We start from the raw sequence: 20,461 nt of genomic DNA, 5'->3' as shown, positions 1-20,461 counted from the left end.
GGACACCAGTTTATTTAAAAGAGGATTTTTTTTACTCACCATAAAATCCTTTTCTCGTAGTCTTCATTGGGGGACACAGACACCATGGGTTAAAGGCTGCTACCACTAGAAGGCGGACACTAAGAAAAAAAAATAAAACAGAAGTCTGCTCCTCCCAGCAGGCTATACCCGCCCACTGGCACCAAACGAATTCAGTTTGTGAAAAAGCAGTAGGAGAAACAGAAACAACAAATAAAACAGTCCAATATCAGAAAAATAACCTGAAACCACAGGTCCACCAGAACTGGAAAAGAAAGAAGGGGTGGGTGCGGTTTCCTCTAATGAAGACTACGAGAAAAGGATTTTACGGTGAGTAAAAAATCCCCTTTTCTCGTGCGTCTTATTGGAGGACACAGACACCATGGGACGTCCAAAAGCAGTCCCTTGGGTGGGAAAGAAACAGAGAGCAGAGGCTAGACTGAGGAAGCCACCGCTGCCTGCAAGACCTTGCGTCCCAGATCGGCTGACGCAAAGGTGTCCACATGATAAAACTGTGAAAACATATGGAGGGAAGTCCATGTAGCGGCCTTGCAAACCTGAAGAGGCGAATTGCCCAGGAGGCACCCACAGAACCAGTGGAATGGGCACGCAACCTAAAAGGAGGCACCTTGCCCTTACAGCGGTAGGCCTGCGAGATGGCGGAGTGCACCCAGCGAGCAAGCTGACTAGAGATGAGCAAACCTCAAGCACACTTGGGTTCATCTAAACCAGCTCAGCATTTGATTACTGGTGTGTGCAGATGTTGGATTAGAGGCTGTAGTTTGTAGGCTCCCTAGGGCTGCATCCAACTCCTTTAGCCACCGCCAGATTCAGACGAACCCAAACGTGCTTGAGGTTTGCTCATCTCTAGTCCTGACCCATTACGGACATATAAATGCAGCTATATTAAGTTATCTGAGGTAAACCTAAGGCTGTGTACACACACATAGGGGGAGATTTAGTAAACTGGTGTAAAGTAGAATTGGCTCAGTTGCCCCTAGCAACCAATCAGATTCCACCTTTCATTTTTCAAAGAATCTGTGAGAAATGAAAAGTGGAATCTGATTGGTTGCTAGGGGCAACTGGGTCATCTCTACTTTACACCAGTTTGATAAATCTTCCCCGTAGTATTTGGCCCCTTATTTCGGTGTTTTAGCCTGCTTCCAAAGGTGGAAATCAGACAAAGGTGGAAATCTTCCCATTACAGCTTGTTCCACACCTGGTTTGGGCTAAAAAAAAAAACCCCAAAAGACTGACCCAATACTACATACAATTCCAGCCTAAGGCATCGTCCACACAAAGCTGGGTCAGTTCAGTAGCATAGAGCTCTGGCCGTTCAGGATCTCACTGCATCATTATGAACTATGATATAGAGTCCTGTCACAGATAAGCGTTCAGTCTGTGATATACGTCCAGAACATGAGCCATAAATCACAGGCTGGACATGGATGTGTGGACAAGGACTAAAAGTGCCAGCTGCTGCTATATTCTAAAGAGCTGCAGCTAATACAGGTTCTGGTCCAAACCTGCCTTCCAGAAGCTATTCCTGCCCTTCAATGAAGAGGAACATTTCTAGAGATGAGTGAACCTGGAGCATGCTCGAGTCGATCCGAACCCGAACGTTCGGCATTTGATTAGCGGTGGCTGCTGAACTTGGATAAAGCTATGTTGAAATAATGGATATAGTCATTGGCTGTATCCATGTTTTCCAGACAACCTGAGGGTACAAACACACACACCGTATCCGCAGCAGATCTGATGCTGTGTTCAGTTATTTAAATCTAATCTGCTGCGTATCGCAGCAGTAAATACGCTGCGTATACGGTGTGTGTGTTTGTACCCTTAGAGCTTTATCCAAGTTCAGCAGCCCCAGCTAATCAAATACCGAACGTTCGGGTTCGGATCGACTCGAACCCGGTTCGCTAATCTCTAAAAATTACTAAATCCTTATGAATCCTAAGTGTGTAGCAGAAAGCTGAACCCTATTTAATCATGTTCAATATATCTTTAAAATATTCCTGTCATTTAAAGGAGTACGAAGGGGAATTTTTTTTCCAAATCAACTGGTGTCAGAAAGTTTCAGAAACTCGTAATTTACTTCTATTAAACCAGTACTTATCAACTGCTGTATGTTCTGCAGGAAGTGCTCTCTGCTGCCACCTCAGTCCATGTTAGGAACTGTCGAGCAGTAAGCAAATTCCCAAAGAAAACCTTTCCTGCTCTCCAGACTGGAAATAATCCACCACATACATGAGCTGATAAGTACTGGAAGATTTAAGATTTTTTGATAGTATTAAATTACAATTTTCTGGCACCTTCTGATACCAGTTGATTTGAAAGAAAAAAAAAATCCCCAGCGTACCCCCTTGACACAATCATTAAGATTGAGAGGAGCTGTGGCCTTCACTCTCTGCAATCTCTGTCCTGTGCACTAAATGGTCTCTGTATAAATATAATGGAGCCTGCCTTGAGCAAATGGTTGGAGATCATAGTGAGGCCCAAAGTTAGTTAACTTACGATTAACGATCTTAAACTACCCGAAATTGGCTGAGCGGCCCTAAGCCGTAGCGTCTCGGGCGGCGTCAGACACCAGGAAGAGGCCGGGAACCGGAGCGCCGTGATGCGGGACCTGCCGCTGGAAACGGGGAGGTAAGTGGACGTCTTTTATTTCAGCCACCTCCTCCCCGGTCCCCCCAAAAAGTGCCCGCAGGCTGGAGCACCCCTTTAATCACTTCTACTATCTTGTTCTAAGTGTCAGTGGGACTCCAACCAATCAAAGCCTATTACATCTCTGTGACATGTCAAAAGTTTTGTTAAATGACAGGGACGCTAACATATAAAAGAAAAAATTTTTGGGAAAAACAAAGTAACACAAATGATAATGTAAAATTCCAGTAATTTATTGCTGCATGTAAAACGTAAATCTTATATCCTTTCATTTAAAACAGTATCATTCTCTTCATACCCTTATTCCTGAATGCCATGTATAGAACGCTCTAGAATAAAGCATCTGTTCAATGGTACTGACCTAGCAGAATAGAGAAAGAGCAGGCGCACACCACAGAGGAGTGGATGAGACAGAGACCATACACATAGTAAGAGTGCACGTGCTGGAACTTTTTATTAAACACATTTCGGCTGGAAATTCTTTTCTGCTAAAATAATTTACATCCGTGTCAGAGTTTTGGCGTCTCCCCCCTCTCATAGTGTCTTCTTCATCTTTTATAGCTTTGTTTCTTCTTCTTCATAACTAGATTTCTCTGTATTTACAGATCTCCTACATAAGTACAAACTAGTATGAGAATAATGATTGTTTGCATTGGGGACACATTCTGTGGCTAAATAAATACAAGAAGCCGGTCGGATCCATGTTATGAGGATTCAGCCACCGCTGCTTCTGTGCTGCTGACTGTAACTTTCTCTCTGGCAGGAAGATCTGCGCTGCCCGTCTCCTCCGCCGTAGTTGTGCCATTTTCCACAGAGGAAACAGGGATCTGGTCCAGCAGTGATGGAATTGGGTCGCTTGCAATAGGTGCCAGAGGAAAAGGGGGGAACTGAGAAGGATTTACTGAAAGGGGAGGGAGTCCTGCCAGGTTCAGTGGTGGTAAAGGACCAAGAGGTGGCATAGGCGGCAAGCTTGACACTGCAATGAAGAAAGGTTTAATAGAAGAATTAGAGAAGCTGTATCCAAATATAAGTCACAATTACATCATCTAATTACATCATCTCATGTATTAAGATATTACTGGATGAATACAAAAAAAAACAAGCTTGATGACCTGAGACCCAGGTTACATGATGCCATTATTCTCTAACAAAATTTTACACTTATTAGATATGGTGGAAGATTTATCAAGACCAGCATATACATATACCAGTCTCAACCAAAGTCATGCTCCTCCACGCCAAATTTATCGAGAGCCACACGCAGCCTTAGAAATCTCCAGCAGCTCGTAGCTGACATAGATTACCACTGTAATTTAGGCCTAACCGCAGGGTGAGGGCATGCCCGCCTGACAGGTGCAGCATAGATTTGATAAATTCCCCCCCAATGTATTAAAGGAAAAGTTAGAGGATTTTAAAAATTGTCAGCCAGCAAGGGGGGGGGGGGTGGGGGGGGAGATAATAATCAACAGACTTCTTCCTTTAGGCTATGTTCACACGCTGTATAGACAATGGCCGTTCTGCATGAACAGCTGTTTAATGCTACCTATGACCGGATTTAATGATCATGGTGAATAGTTCCGGACAGAGGTAGCGTTAAACAACTTCCTTTCATGCAAACCGGCCGTTGTTTGTACATCGTGTGAACATAGCCTTAAGCTGTCCGTAGCCAAAAGCCACCAAGTTAAGCAGGGATAGCCAATTAGTTGAGACATCAAACCTTATTCAGACTGTTATATTACAGTCCATTGTGAATGCCATACAATATAACAGATATCTGATCATATTGGGCATAAAGCAGATGGATGAATGAAAACTGAAGTATTTTAAGTCTTAGTAACTGTATTCGAGGCTTAAACGTACCACCATGTGTCAAGTCTGGGAAGCCAGGTCTGGGAATTAGGTTGGGGGCAGGTATATTAAGATTGGGTAGATTCTGTAACGTGGGAAGTCCAGTGGATAGCGGCATGAGACCTAAATAAAGTAAGAACACGTCTATGGTTATGGTTCTGAAATGAAAATTATTCAACATACACAAATAAAAAGTACAGATTGATGAGAGGACACACCCAGAGTGCACAGCAGGATCAGAAACCACTATATTAAAGGAGAAGTCCAGCCAAAACTATTTTTTAATATGTTATTACTTACGGAAAGTTAGACAAATTTCTAATGTACATTAATTATGGGAAATGCACATATATGGCTATTTCCCTTAATTTAGTAGATGGAGACTTCAGTTTCTGTAAAAAGAGATGACGTCACGAACAGGGGGTGTAATTACAATTGATCGCCTGCAGGGGCGCACTATATATAGAAGTCAATGAGTACCATTGAAATTACAATGGATGTGTATGTACATGTAATACAGTATACAGTGTTTTTGATTGAATACATTTAAGGAATACTTTGGGGAGCAAGTGTCCTTGCTCCCCAAAGTATTCCATAAATGTAATCAATCAGTACATAACAGTAAGCACGCCACCGCACGGACTGGACTACGCTCAACTACTACTCTCATCAGAGAAAGTAGTAGCTGGGTTCTATCACCACTGCCGCTGGCGCAGATAGAGCCGCTCATCACTCTGCAGCTATCATCCCCCTCCGCTGCCCCCTTCTCCTCCGGCCAAACTTTACTCTATGTGATCGCTGAATCCCCGCCGGCGCCGCTCTCCGATCATACATGCCGGCTCCCGGTGCTTCCTGGTGTCCCCGGCCATCATGCGTGATCAGAGAGCGGCGCCGGCGGGGATTCAGCGATCGCATAGAGTAAAGTTTGGCGGAGAGGGGATCGGAGGGGGATGATAGCTGCAGAGTGATGAGCGGCTCCTCCTGCGGCCATCAGCGGCAGCGGCGATAGAACCCAGCTACTACTCTCTCTGATGAGAGTAGTAGTTGAGCGTAGTCCAGAGCAGCGGTTCGGCGGGCGTTCGGTGGCAGCGGCGGCGTGCTTACTGTTAAGTACTGATTGATTACATTTATGGAATACTTTGGGGAGCAAGGACACTTGCTCCCCAAAGTATTCCATAAATGTATTCAATCAAAAACACTGTATACTGTATTACATGTACATACACATCCATTGTAATTTCAATGGAGTGTCCAGCAGGGGCGCACTATATAAAGAATTCAATGGTACTCATTGACTTCTATATATAGTGCGCCCCTGCAGGCGATCCATTGTAATTACACCCCCAGTTCGTGACGTCATCTCTTTTTAGAGAATCTAAAGTCTCCCTGATCTACTCAATTAAGGGAAATAGCCATATATGTGCATTTCCCATAATTAATGTACATTAGAAATTTGTCTAACTTTCTGTAAGTAATAACATATTAAAAAATAGTTTTGGCCGGAGTTGTCCTTTAAAATCTGTTTTCTTCAGGAGTTAATGTGACTGCATCCAAGAAATGCTGCCATATAAAATAGGATGTCTTTACCAATTAGCCAAGTATGCGGCTTAAGGCCCTGTTCAGATCATGTCTTTGCTCCAGCTGTAAACTGGATTTTACCTGGTAGTGAAACAGCTGGATTAAGAGGAACAGAGGCGAGGGAATGGTTGATTTGTGGAGTTAGTACGGGTACTGTTGGTAAACCTGAAAAAGAGGGGGGGGGAAAAAAAAATCTTCTTAATCTTTTCCTTCTTGTAATAATAATTCATATACAGTAATCCCTCGGTTCCCGAACACCTTGGTTTTTGAACAATTCGGTATTCCAACAAAATTTCCCCCTGAAGTTTTGTTCGGTACTTGAACATCGCTCAGTGTCCAAACAAAATCAGGCAGGATAAATGTCAGCTTAACTATTGTTCAGCTGACAGTTAAAGGTTTGTGGGAACAGGAGCGGGGATTCCCATGATAATGATGGGAATCCCCGCTCTGTGTTCAGCACAACAGAGAGAGAAGTAGGAGCGGGCAGCTCTTCAAACTTGCCGCACTGCTCCTGCTTCTCTCAGCTGTGGGAAACACCTTGTAAAGAAGCAGGGATTCCCCTCATTATGATGCAACTCCCGCTTCTTTACAGGCCAGCCGCTCTGTCTCTCTCTCTGTAGTGGTGAACACAGGGCAGGGATTCGTCACAATGACCGGAATCCCCGCTATTTACAGTAAGTAGTGGTGCATGATGCTAGTTTTTGTGCTCTGTGGGTGCTCTGCACCTGACCCATGCAGTGCAAAAAAACAATAAGATTTACATTGTTCTCTATGGGAACTTACAGCTCGGTTCTTGAACAGCCTTCCAGAACTGATTATGTTCGAGAACTGAGGTACCACTATATTAAGCTTGTGTTGCTTATAGCACCTTATTGTGCGTTGCTGTAGAGACACATATGCTGTCACACGTCAATCCCTGTCCTTAAAGGGAGGTTGTAGCATGCTAACCTGCTTATATAGGCCAACAGGACAGTCTACGCTACATAACACATAACGCGTTATTACGCGTGTCCTGTGCACCATTTCTTTATAAATTGTCCTCTATAAAAGTCCAGATTAGAGTATTCAGTCCACTGGGGGAATTTTTTTGCCTCCTTGATCAGTCATGTCAAACTCTGGACCGCAGTGCCATTATTTTTGGCCCGCCAGGCAATTCAGAGTTTGAATTACATCTGGCTACTAAAAACAAGACTATGGGGGAAGGCTGTCTACTATATGAGACTACTGGGGAGGGCTGTCTACTATATAAGAGACTATGAGGAGAGCTGTCTACAATATGAGACTACTGGGGAGGGCTGGCTACTATATAAGAGACTACAGGGGAGGGCTGTCTACTATATAAGACACAATTGGGGAGGGCTGTCTACTATATAAGAGACTATGGCGGAGGGCTGTCTACTATAAGACTATGGTGGAGGGCTGGCTATTATATGAGACTATGGTGGAGGGCTGGCTACTATATGACTATGGTGGAGGGCTGGCTACTATATATGAGAGACTATGGGGGGGCTACTATATGAGACTACAGGTGAGGGCTTGCTACTATATAAGAGACTATGGGGTAGGGCTGGCTACTATATAAGAGACTATGGGGGGGGCTGGCTACTATATAAGAGACTATGGGGGAGGGCTGTCTACTATATAAGAGACTATGGGGGAGGGCTGTCTACTATATAAGAGACTATGGGGGTGGATTGGCTACTATATGAGACTACAGGGGACAGCTGGCTACTATATGAGACTATTAGGGAGGGCTGGCTACTGTAGGAGAGTATTGGGGAGGGCTGGCTACTATAGGAGACTATTGGGGAGGGCTGGCTACTATTTGGGCACTTATTTAGGCACTACTGGGAGGGCTGGTTACTGTAGGAGACTATTGGGGAGGGCTGGCTACTATATAGGACACTTGGGGAGGCTGGCTATTTGGACACTTATTTAGGCACTACTGGGAGGGCTGGTTACTATGTCGGACAATTTTGGTTGGGTTGGCTACTACATGGGGATAATAAAATGACTGCTTGACAACATCCTCCCATATCTGAAGGGAGTCATGTGACCCACTGTTATAGCGGCCTAATATAGCTGTCAGCTATGCATCTCACCCTCCCATAAACTGGTATATTTAGCTAAGTGTACACATCATCTAGACAGGGAGATTAGAAGGATTAGAAAGCTAAAATTCAATATGCATGATCCTTCTCCCCCCGCACCCAACTTCTATCATCAGGGGAATACTGATACACAGTCATATACATTAGATGGTGGGCAAATTCATCAAGACGCTCATTTAAAGCAAAACTAAAGAATCCACCTTGATAAGAATTACACTGGTGTTACTTTAAAAAACATGTTCATTATTAGAAGCCTTACAAGTATATTCTGCAGTCTCAGGATAACATTATAGCCAAATAAACTGTACAATGTTTTCCTGGCTTCAGTCTAGCTATATTCAAGATTTTATGGTGAGTGCCCTCTGCAACTTTTTTTTCTACTTCTCTATATGTACTCAGTCTAGCTATATGTTATTAGCTTGTACAATGCATAATGTATACCTGAGTTAAGAGCACTGGTGACAGGAGGTGGGTTGGCATTAAGTGACAGCCCAGACAGACTCCCTTCTATTCCTGTGCCAACAGGCAATGTTGGAGGCGAATTTACAGATGACAATTGGACCTGCAATAAGAAAAAGTTCATGAAGCACAATACAGAGTGAACAACTCTCATCATTCACCGGTCAATAGGGTAAACAATCCACTATCATACCATTACAAGCTTTTCCCCCCAAAGTAGTTGTCCAGGGAAGATAATAAAGACATAAGAATGCAATACAGCAAGAATACAACCTAGCAAACCAGAGCTGCTTTATGGTGCAGCAGCTAATTTCTAAACAATTCCTCAAAAGGGAAAAACAATATGGTGGTAGCCGGATTATGAAGTAACTTCGGTCTATGGCTTGCACGCAGTTGCAATATGCGGGAAGTAGTAATCTGAATAAAAACCATACAAGATGTAAGCAACATGTATGTGAATGGAGCAGATGGGGCACAGCTAGTAATGTCACTACCCAGCAATTAAAGTAATGATTTTGAAGAGGAGCCATGGGTGATCATATACGGTTTTAAGTATACAGAAACTGTATTTTTTATAAAAAAAATTTTGCTGTATAGAGAAAAGTGTAACACACCACACTTTCCTATACAGGAAAGAATAGAGATAAGCAATCTCTCATCTAAACAAAGCAAAGCGTTCTGTTTGATCTGCGATCTGTTCATCAAGCCGCCAGCCTTTTAATGCTGCTCCGCTCTCACCACTCCTCCCAGGATGCTGGGAAAAGCTGAATCCAATCCAGGGAGACTTCTCCCAGTTTTCCAGGATTGAATCCAGCTTTTCCCTGGCACGCGAGGTGGATCAGCAAAGAGCGGTGCAGCGCTGAAAGGCAGGTGGCTTGATGAGCAGATCGGTGATCAGACGAAGCAATTCGCTCATCTCTAGTAAAAAGCAATGGATTAAGACTAAGCATATACAAAAAGCACATCTCATGAGAACATTTGGAGCAAATTAAACCAAATGTGAAGTAGAACCAAAAAAATGAACAGATCCCAAGGTCCATATTGTAAAAAAAATTATGTAGAATGGATGACTTGTGTATATATATCTACATTACAGGCTGAAACGGTAAGAACTGTGTAAACAGCAGTAACAATATAAAAAAAAAAAAAAAAACACAACACATGGCAAGATATACAAACCTCTGTAAAGCCATCCTTAAGAGGACTTATGGCTACACCCGGCGACTGTCCTGGCAGAGATATTTTCTTTCCTTCTTCAAATGGTCGAGTAGGTATCCGGTGAAGGTAACCATAACCTATTCCACATCCTAAGCTGTAAGGGAAGGAAACATTTAGTGACTAGTGAAAACCTGGTATGTGCGAGCTAGTGTGAAATGGTATAATAGGCAGAAATATGATAATGTGGGGTGCTTCATACTCATCTCTCACAAACTTTGGGAAAGCTCGAAGGTCAGTTTCATCAATCACAGTCATTAATTATAGCGTTAAAGGAGCGGTCCACTCTCTTTATTAAAAGAGTCCCTCGAAGATGCTCATATACCCTCATAGTCACGTTCTTACACAGAATTTCCCAAATGGGTAAAAACAGGTTCACTAACCAGTGCCATGCTTATGCATTAAAGAGAATCCCTTACCTGCCCTCTCCACCCCAGGCAGAGTTCGGTGTGATGACCACTTCTCTACAGTTGTCTGTGTCCGTGTTGTACACATAAAGTTTTAAAGGCTTTCCTTCATGGGTCTCAATAAGGGAGAACAGATCTTCTGACTGAAAAGCACAAACCTTACATTTAGTTACATGTAGTTTAGACCAAGAATATGTACCTATAGTCAATACTTATGTATAGTAGAGCACCATGGCCGGCTTTTTAGCACAGTTCATATAGACCATAACAAGGTACTAAACCTAAGTTCTACTCCATGTTGTCTGTGTAGATGAATACAATTTATAATCCTCTGTGAACAACTGTAATGTATTTCACCACGCTCCTGACCTGTTTTCCTTCTCATATCTCCACTTATGAAAACCTTTACATCCATATATGTCTGTCAAACATGTGAATGTTTAAATCATCTTCTTCATGGCCGTTATACATTAGCTTTGTGGTAAATGTCAGAGTGCATACACAGTGTGTTTTCAAAGTATATATTTGGGATAATTCCCAAAGTACAGCGGACAGATGCCGCTGTGTACAGTGGTAACCATCACCCATTAGTTCCAACGTTAAAAATATTTTTTAGGATCCTTCTAGATAAAACAGTGCAGTACACCAAGCTATTCTATTCAGCATAAAAAAATATGGCACATACAGGTGTCAGGAGGATGGTACTTTTGACCTCTGTCTGTTGAATGGGGTTTATGTATACTTCTTAAGTATATTATTTGTAGAGATCAGCAAATCAAATTTGTTTTGCTTCGTACAAAGAATAATGATCTCGCTCACTATGCCGGCTCCATGCAGATAAAGGATACCGCCCAGGGTCTGCCAGCCATGGCTGTATCCATGTTTTCCAGACGGTCCCCAGGCAGTATCCTCACTCTGCATGGAGTCGGCATTCTGAGGGAGATGAGCGCAGATCAGTATTTTTTGTACGAAGCAAAAACAAATCTGATTCGCTCATCTCCAATTATTTGCCAAAAGCACTTACTATATATGTAAAACATACACTGCAGTGTGAACACAGCCTTATACAAGTCTTATTACCTCATTCATTACAGTGTCTGCTCCAATGATGTAGTCTGTGTGGGGTCTCAAACCAGCTAATGCTGCAGGAGAATTTGGCTCTACTTCCTAGAGGGGAAAAAAAAATTTAAGGAATTCTTAAGCAGGCAGCCATCACTAGAAAATCCAGCCAGCAGCTTACACAGAAATCTTCATAGTAGAAATACACGTCTCACGAAGATTTTTTACTTTGCACACATGCAGTACTCACCAGCACATGCCACACGTTCTCATTGGCTCCATCAAAGCTACAGAATCTTATACTGACTCCCAGCAGGCCCTGTCCTCCCCACATATTGCTTGGTGTAACCGTAGTTTCCCTCAGCTCCAGTGTCTTGCTGCTATACACGACCATTTTCACAGGCTTCTCAACATTGGCCTTAAGTAAGTCCTTAAGTGTGTCATTGTCTTTATTCTGAGTAAGAAAGAAAAAATTATTTAATCCATCAACAAGAAAAAAAACAGTCTGCAGCTAAAATTGTTAAAGCAGAAACCTACAGGGTGCTGCCTGTGTACAGAGAACAAACGTGAGAATAGGCATTTCTTCATTGGAGCGCAGACCCTGTGGCCAGTCCTGGTACTTCTGTTTACTCACCCGGAGGATGTGTGTCCCTGCTCTGCTGATGTTTCCAAACTGCGTCAGCCAATCACTGAGGTCAATTACTTTAAGGATCAAAATATCATAGACAGGGGGAGAGCGTCATTGTAAGCATAGGGCTCAGGGGAGACCAAAGCACTGGCACAAGACCAGAAGAGTCACTCAGGCAAAAAAAATTAAGTTTTCATATCAACTAATGTCAGAAAGTTATACAGATTTGTAAATTACTTTTATTTGAACGTCTTAAGTCTTCCATTACTTATCAGCTGCTGTATGTCCTGCATAAAGTGGTGTATTCATTGCAGTCTGACACAGTGGTCTCTGCTGCCACATCTGTCCATGTCAGGAACTGTCCAGAACAGTAGAAACTCCCCATAGAAAAGCTCTCCTGCTCTGGAATCTGATGTCATATGTACACTACAAGGAAACGCAGGCGGAGGGGAGGGGTTCATATTAAACTTCATCCACTGAACAACTAGGATTTCGCTCCAACTATGTAGGGTTAGAAAAAGCACTGCTACTTTCTTGGAAAAACACCACCTTTGTCATCAGGTAGTGTGTTTTAGCTCCATTCACTTCATAGAACGGAGCTGCAATACAACACCCAAACTGGGATATGACTGGTGCTGTTTCTGGAAGAAGGCGGACATGTTTTTCTAAGCCTGGATAACCCTTTAAATCGTACCTATCATTTTGTGACTGCAGGAGGATACGCTGAAAAACTCCTGCAGGTACTCAGTCTCCCCTGATGCCAACAAGGGATGGAACACCTGGAAGCACAATAGCCTGCATTGTTATACACTTATAATGCAGTCAGCTGCGTTTCTTCGAATTACATCGACTACCCGCATCAGAAGAGACAGAGTACCTGCAGGATTGTTCTTTTCAGCATATTCTGCCACAGTAACAGAATGATAGGTAGACTTAAAGGTCCCCTAAGTTCTGCCCCATAAAGTTCTAAAGATCAGTATTATGCCACAGGGAGGGGGGGGGGGGGGTGTATAGTGGACCCTCTAACAGCTAACAGGTAAAGATGAGCGATCCTCGAGCATGCTCGAGTCCATCCGAACCCGACCGTTCGGCATTTGATTAGCGGGGACTGCTGAAGTTGGATAAAGCCCTGAGGCTATGTGGAAAACATGGATATAGTCATTGGCTGTATACATGTTTTCCAGACAACCTTAGAGCTTTATCCAAGTTCAGCAGCCACCGCTAATCAAATGCAGATCGTTCAGGTTCGGATGGACTCGAACCCGAACCCAGTTCGCTCATCTCTACTAAACGACATTTCTGTGTTTAAAACAAACAACATGGATATACAGTGACAACCACTCTCTTATAAGTCTGGATAGATGCAGGATATCTATAGACCCATGTAATATACAGTATTGTGCACCATAAAGCATAGTACTTACCAATCTCAGCCCATTTATAGAAACTATGAAATCAAAGAATGGCTCCAGCCCAGCTCTGTGTCCAGGGGAATTTTCTTGCACCTATTGAGGATAAAAAATAAAAAAAAAGATCTGTAAGTTTGTGCTGATATTTGGTTTCTTTATTAGAATTGATTGAATTTCCCCCCAGTAGCCGGAGGAATGAAGCTGTATGATACCAAATAAACATGGCCGTCTTCCTTCACAGACGATACCGCTCATATCCATGTTCTCCTAATCTAATACAACCCATTTCATTTCTGCAATGTTGTCTTTCGGCCTCCATCATTCTTCAGCTAAAGATACTGCAAGTCTCCTAGACCAACACTGCTGACTCGGACTCGGATGAATAATTCATTTATTGCCTTTTGGAGTAATTCAATTCAGGAAGCCCTGTGTTCTTTCCTGTACTATGCAATGTAGAATATCCTGCAGAGTATGTCACGTGAGGAGTCAAGGACCGTAACGTATACAGCCATAATAAACTACATATATATCAATCGTCTGCATACAGGTTCATACGGTAGAACATGAAGGATTGCAGAGAAGGCCTCGGTTATGTAACCCCCTCTTATACACCTTTTCACTGGGTTCATATTAGCATAATACAGATGCATTTTTGCACCCATATTGTGGCTGCAAGTTCCAGCCTGACAGCAGCCACATCAGCATCTCTTCATGTCCAATGTGTGTAAGATACATAAAGTAATACTGGTCCTTTGTAAAAAATAACTCTGATGTGGCAGCTGCAATGTACTGAAAACACGTGGACAGGCACAGCCCCGCAGTCCAGTCTCTGCATCTACCTGGAAGTGGACACGCTGGCAGCACAAACCCATTGTTTTCCTGCATAGTTTATGAGGATTGGCCTATTAACCCAGTCAATGCTGGAAATACAAATGCTTACAGATCACTTTATATTGGGGGGGTTTAAAAAAAAATTCTAAACTCCGGTAAAACTGGTTTATCCCAATGTGACATTTCACCGATGTAAACTGAGCCGCAGACATGACATGTGGTGCTGTGAAGACTACAGAGGATACGGCAGTAAACCGAGCTGACAAATGCTGTATTCATCCTATACTGAGGTCATGTCTCCTCCATTCATCTCAGCAGACACAGCAACAGTGCTACAGATCCATCAGACACAGAGGGGGAGCCAGCTCCAGATCCATCAGACACAGAGGGGGAGCCAGCTCCAGATCCATCAGACACAGAGGGGGAGCCAGCTCCAGATCCATCAGACACAGAGGGGGAGCCAGCTCCAGATCCATCAGACACAGAGGGGGAGCCAGCTCCAGATCCATCAGACACAGAGGGGGAGCCAGCTCCAGATCCATCAGACACAGAGGGGGAGCCAGCTCCAGATCCATCAGACACAGAGGGGGAGCCAGCTCCAGATCCATCAGACACAGAGGGGGAGCCAGCTCCAGATCCATCAGACACAGAGGGGGAGCCAGCTCCAGATCCATCAGACAGAGAGGGGGAGCCAGCTACAGATCCATCAGACAGAGAGGGGGAGCCAGCTACAGATCCATCAGACACAGAGGGGGAGCCAGCTACAGATCCATCAGACACAGAGGGGGAGCCAGCTACAGATCCATCAGACACAGAGGGGGAGCCAGCTACAGATCCATCAGACACAGAGGGGGAGCCAGCTACAGATCCATCAGACAGAGAGGGGGAGCCAGCTACAGATCCATCAGACAGAGAGGGGGAGCCAGCTACAGATCCATCAGACACAGAGGGGGAGCCAGCTACAGATCCATCAGACACAGAGGGGGAGCCAGCTACAGATCCATCAGACAGAGAAGGGGAGCCAGCTACAGATCCATCAGACAGAGAGGGGGAGCCAGCTACAGATCCATCAGACAGAGAGGGAGAGCCAGCTACAGATCCATTAGACAGAGAGGGGGAGCCAGCTACAGATCCATCAGAAAGAGTGGGGGACACAGCTACAGATCCATCAGACAGAGAGGGGGACACAGCTACAGATCCATCAGACAGAGGGACAGTGCTACCACTCTGCAATGTGCACGAGGCCTAAAGCTGCCATACACAGACAGCTGTCTCTCCCAATCCTTCCATCATACATGTACGCTCGGCCTGGCTGAGTGTGCACATATAGTTGGAGGGTAAAGCTTCTGCCAGACATGTAACTTCTAAAAGAGTTCTCAAGAAGAAAAAGAGCAAAGCAAAATTCTGCATCATATGTCAAGTAAAAGTACTTTCTCATAGAAGTCAATAGGAGGCGACTGTCACATGGAATGGCAGATACTTTGGATGTGGAATAGGCACAGATGCCCCTACCGTATCAGCACCTATTTTACTGTGTGAACGGGGCCTTAGGGCCAAATTACTTGGCACAATCTATAGGAGGAAGTGAGCTCCGACCTGTCAGATCAGAGCTAGCTTCCTCCTCATTCCCCGCTCGCTGCCTGTGCTATTACACACAGATAGCAGCGTGGAGGAGCAAGAGGAGCTGCAGGAGGGGCTGTCCCATCAGCCGGGTGGCCTATAGAGAGAGCGGTCTGCTGTTACACGAGCGACATGCAGCATGACCTATTACAGCAAACGATCGGCCACAACGGCTCTAATCGGCCAAACAGGGCCCTTACAATCCTACGCCATTCGTGTCACTCGGTGCCCTCAGTGGTTTATAGCAGCCTAATATACAGTAGCTGTATCTGAATATTTAGCGTGTTCAGTATCTATTCTAGAATTACTGTGTATCAGGAAGTTTTCTATAATAACCTGTACAGCAATCCGTCCAAAATAGTAATAGATGACCATAGTGTATGGAAACTATGCACACCCAGGTCAGTAGTAGAGATGAGGAACTTACTTTCATGTGAACCTGATCCTTTGGTGGCATTTGAACACTAGACCCTCATCCATCCACGAGGACCCATGAAGGAACCGAGCAGACCCCTAAATGTGTTGTCTGTTTTGCGCTTCAATATACAGCGACCTATTATTTTGAACAGAAGCCGCAACCACTGCGTTCTGTTCAATTCCATTCAGCGTAAGGTATTGTGTCTGGTAATGCACAACCACGTTAGGCAAGCGTGATTCTCACAGTGTGTGTTCTGTATTGGGTCTCTTAGGCTATGTTCACACTATGGAATCCACGCAGAGACTTCAAGTGGATTCCGCCACACAGCCTCCGCTCGAAGTTCTGAAATGTCAATTCTTTGGGTGGATGGCGGAAATTGCTGGCAAATATCGTGTCCATGAGACGGCCGAAACTTCAAGCAGAGGCTGCGCAGCGGAATCCACTTAAAGCATATACAGTGGTGCCTTGGATTACGAGCATAATTCGTTCCGGGACCGTGCTTGTAATCCAAATCCACTCTTATACCGAAGCAAATTTTCCCATAAGAAATCATTGAAATGTAGACAATTGGTTCCACACCCCAAAAATCATTTTATAATCATTATAGCAGCAGTGTGTATAGCTGAGTGTGAGTGCAAGCACATTATAGCAGCAGTGTGTATAGCTGAGTGTGAGTGCAAGCACATTATAGCAGGAATGGACAGGATGGGAAACACAAGGACTGATAGAGACTGCAGGGAGCATGAAGGAATGAGCAGGGCAGATGTGGACACAGTATAGCAGCACTCTCTGTCCGGGGAGAGAGGGGTTAAAGCTATAAAGAGATTACCCCCACAGTCCTGTCCCCTGATGCAAGCCCCAGCCTAAAGTGGATCGGCTATAAATTGGAAGGTGAGAGAGACTTCCTGGGTCAGAGTACTGTGCTGCAGACCCCGCTATGCAGGCCATGCCCCTCCCCCACTCCCCCTCCCACCCAATACCAGGAGCTCTTAAACCAAAGCAATGCTCTTAAACCAAGTCACAATTTTGAAAAACTGTGAGCTCTTCTTGCAAAACGCTCTTAAACCAAGTTACTCTTAAACCAAGGTACCACTGTGTGTGTGTGTATATATATATATATATATATATATATATATATATATATATATATACATACATACACAAGGCAGTGGTAATATGAATGATCCCATACATTCCATATACAGTAATATATGTCCTTTGTAGAGATGAATGAAACTTGAGCATGCTCGAGTCCAATCATTCAGCATTTGATTAACTGAAGTAGTTGGATGCCGCCCTAAGGCTGCAAGGAAAACATTGATATGGCTGTGTAGTCATTGATATGGGTGTATTCATGTGTTCCAGAACTCCAACATCCAACTTCCGCAGCCACCTATAATCAAACGCCAAATAATCGGGATTGGGCATGCTCCAGATGCACTCATCTCTAGTCCTATATATACATCAATAACAACCTGATATTATTATGTATATGGATCTGACCACAGGATCATCATGCTGTCTAATTTCCTTAACCCCAAGTGTGGAAGATCCCAGCAAATGGCATCTGCCATCACCTACACCTCCCCCTACAGGACAAATGTAGTATTACACAGCAACCACTAAAGGTGGAGACCATGGTGGCACCGTGTCTGGCAGAGCAGTAATAATATGGCCTGTACATGTAGGTCGCTCTGCAGATCACCCCTGTAAGTACACACCACATAGAGGTGTTCCCCATCCTCTACAACTACAACTCCCATCATGCCCTGACAGCAGAGGGCCATATGCACGATCAGAACATGTACTAGTACTTTAAAGGGAAACCCTGCAAACACTAACTGACTTCTGCTGGGTACATAGTGTCTCCTACCAACACTGAAGGACCACCGCCCCATACTGGTCTATACTGGACCACTACCCAATACTGGTCTATACTGGACCACCGCCCAATACTGGTCTATACTGGACCACCGCCCCATACTGGTCTATACTGGACCACTACCCCATAATGGACCACCGCCCCATACTGGTCTATACTGGACCACTGCCCCATAGTGGACCACTGCCCCATAGTGGACCACCGCCCCATACTGGTCTATACTGGACCACTGCCCCATAGTGGACCACCGCCCCATACTGGTCTATACTAGACCACTACCCCATAGTGGTCTATACTGGACCACCGCCCCATACTGGTCTATACTGGACCACTACCCCATAGTGGACCACTGCCCCATACTGGTCTATACTGGACCACTGCCCCATAGTGGACCACCGCCCCATACTGGACCACTACCCCATAGTGGACCACCACCCCATACTGGTCTATACCGGACCACTACCCCATAGTAGACCACCACCCCATACTGGACCACCACCCCATACTGGTCTATACTGGACCACTACCCCATACTGGTCTATACTGGACCACTGCCCCATAGTGGACCACCGCCCCATACTGGTCTATACTGGACCACTACCCCATAGTAGACCACCACCCCATACTGGTCTATACTGGACCACTACCCCATAGTCGACCACCGCCCCATACTGGACCACCACCCCATACTGGTCTATACTGGACCACCAGCCCATACTGGTCTATACAGGACCACCGCCCCATAGTGGTCTATACAGGACCACCGCCCCATACTGGTCTATACAGGACCACCACCCCATACTGGTCTATACAGGACCACCACCCCATACTGGTCTATACAGGACCACCACCCCATACTGGTCTATACTGGACCACCGCCCCATACTGGTCTATACAGGACCACCGCCCCATACTGGTCTATACAGGACCACCGCCCCATACTGGTCTATACAGGACCACCGCCCCATACGGGTCTATACAGGACCACCGCCCCATACGGGTCTATACAGGACCACCGCCCCATACGGGTCTATACTGGACCACCACCCCATACTGGTCTATACTGGACCACCGCCCCATACGGGTCTATACAGGACCACCGCCCCATACTGGTCTATACAGGACCACCGCCCCATACGGGTCTATACTGGACCACCGCCCCATACTGGTCTATACAGGACCACCACCCCATACTGGTCTATACTGGACCACCGCCCCATACGGGTCTATACAGGACCACCGCCCCATACTGGTCTATACAGGACCACCGCCCCATACGGGTCTATACAGGACCACCGCCCCATACGGGTCTATACAGGACCACCGCCCCATACGGGTCTATACTGGACCACCACCCCATACTGGTCTATACTGGACCACCGCCCCATACGGGTCTATACAGGACCACCGCCCCATACTGGTCTATACAGGACCACCGCCCCATACGGGTCTATACTGGACCACCGCCCCATAGTGGTCTATACAGGACCACCACCCCATACTGGTCTATACTGGACCACCGCCCCATACGGGTCTATACAGGACCACCGCCCCATACTGGTCTATACAGGACCACCGCCCCATACTGGTCTATACAGGACCACCGCCCCATACGGGTCTATACAGGACCACCGCCCCATACGGGTCTATACTGGACCACCGCCCCATAGTGGTCTATTCTGGACCACCGCCCCATACTGGTCTGTACTGGACTAGGAGGAGCAGGGGACAATCTCTCCCTAATAATAAAGGGTTAATAATCCCCCCCTCGTTGTACATTACTATCAGCCCACAGACACCTCCAGCCTCAGGCGGACTGTACAGCAGAGAACCATAGAGAAGAGCTGCCCCGGTGCAGTACATGATACACAAAGGCCTGCAGAGCAGCCGGCCGTGCACACACATACATACCCGGAGGACGTGGTAACCTTCCGTCCCTCCGCCAGGGATCTCCACGCTCTGTGAGCCCCCCATGTAGCACCCCCCCTCAGGCGACGACCCCCGGACTGTGCGCTCCCGGTGCCGGTGACACAACGCACTACAGCGGCGACAGCCTGTTACGTGGCACAGAGGCAGCCCCGGTGGATGCTGGGAGCGCAGTGTATCACGCCTGTCAGTTTCGCCACAGCGGCATCTGGTGGGCGCCTCGGATACTGCAGGCATGGGTGTAAGGGGGAAAGCAGAAGATCATGGAGCCTGTTATGTGCTTCTCCCTTCCTGTCTGATTTATTTTTCTCTTGTATTTCTCCTTGATTTTGAGATGTATCGTTCTTCTTTAGCTATCAAAGACTGGAAAAAGATGATGACACAG

At 45.5% G+C, this 20,461-nt stretch overlaps 1 protein-coding gene across 1 annotated transcript; it reads right to left on the bottom strand.

Moving 5' to 3' along the window:
* Positions 1–3,114: 3,114 nt before the first annotated feature.
* On the bottom strand, positions 3,115–20,240 carry GORASP2 (golgi reassembly stacking protein 2). The gene is made up of 10 exons (XM_069982894.1): positions 20,062–20,240; positions 13,415–13,495; positions 11,613–11,816; positions 11,384–11,470; positions 10,316–10,446; positions 9,861–9,993; positions 8,664–8,784; positions 6,193–6,276; positions 4,546–4,656; positions 3,115–3,661 (listed from the first exon to the last, which is right to left on the bottom strand). Exons 1-10 carry the CDS (start codon positions 20,122–20,124, stop codon positions 3,390–3,392), a joined length of 1,287 nt encoding a protein of 428 aa, XP_069838995.1. The 5' UTR covers positions 20,125–20,240; the 3' UTR covers positions 3,115–3,389.
* Positions 20,241–20,461: the final 221 nt, after the last annotated feature.

Source organism: Dendropsophus ebraccatus, chromosome 9 (genome assembly GCF_027789765.1).
Source record: "Dendropsophus ebraccatus isolate aDenEbr1 chromosome 9, aDenEbr1.pat, whole genome shotgun sequence".
Classification (NCBI taxonomy): domain Eukaryota; kingdom Metazoa; phylum Chordata; class Amphibia; order Anura; family Hylidae; genus Dendropsophus; species Dendropsophus ebraccatus.
The sequence above is the reverse complement of the archived record's forward strand: the minus strand, read 5'-3'. Positions and strand labels throughout refer to the sequence as shown.

Excerpts from the sequence above, each read along its gene's own strand:
- GORASP2 (XM_069982894.1), bottom strand. The coding sequence starts at position 20,124 with ATGGGGGGCTCACAGAGCGTGGAGATCCCTGGCGGAGGGACGGAAGGT. Across the intron at positions 13,496-20,061 it reads AAGGTTACCACGTCCTCCGG|GTGCAAGAAAATTCCCCTGG; the intron begins GTATGTATGTGT and ends TATCCTCAATAG. Across the intron at positions 4,657-6,192 it reads TCCAGCTGTTTCACTACCAG|GTCTCATGCCGCTATCCACT; the intron begins GTAAAATCCAGT and ends TACTTTATTTAG.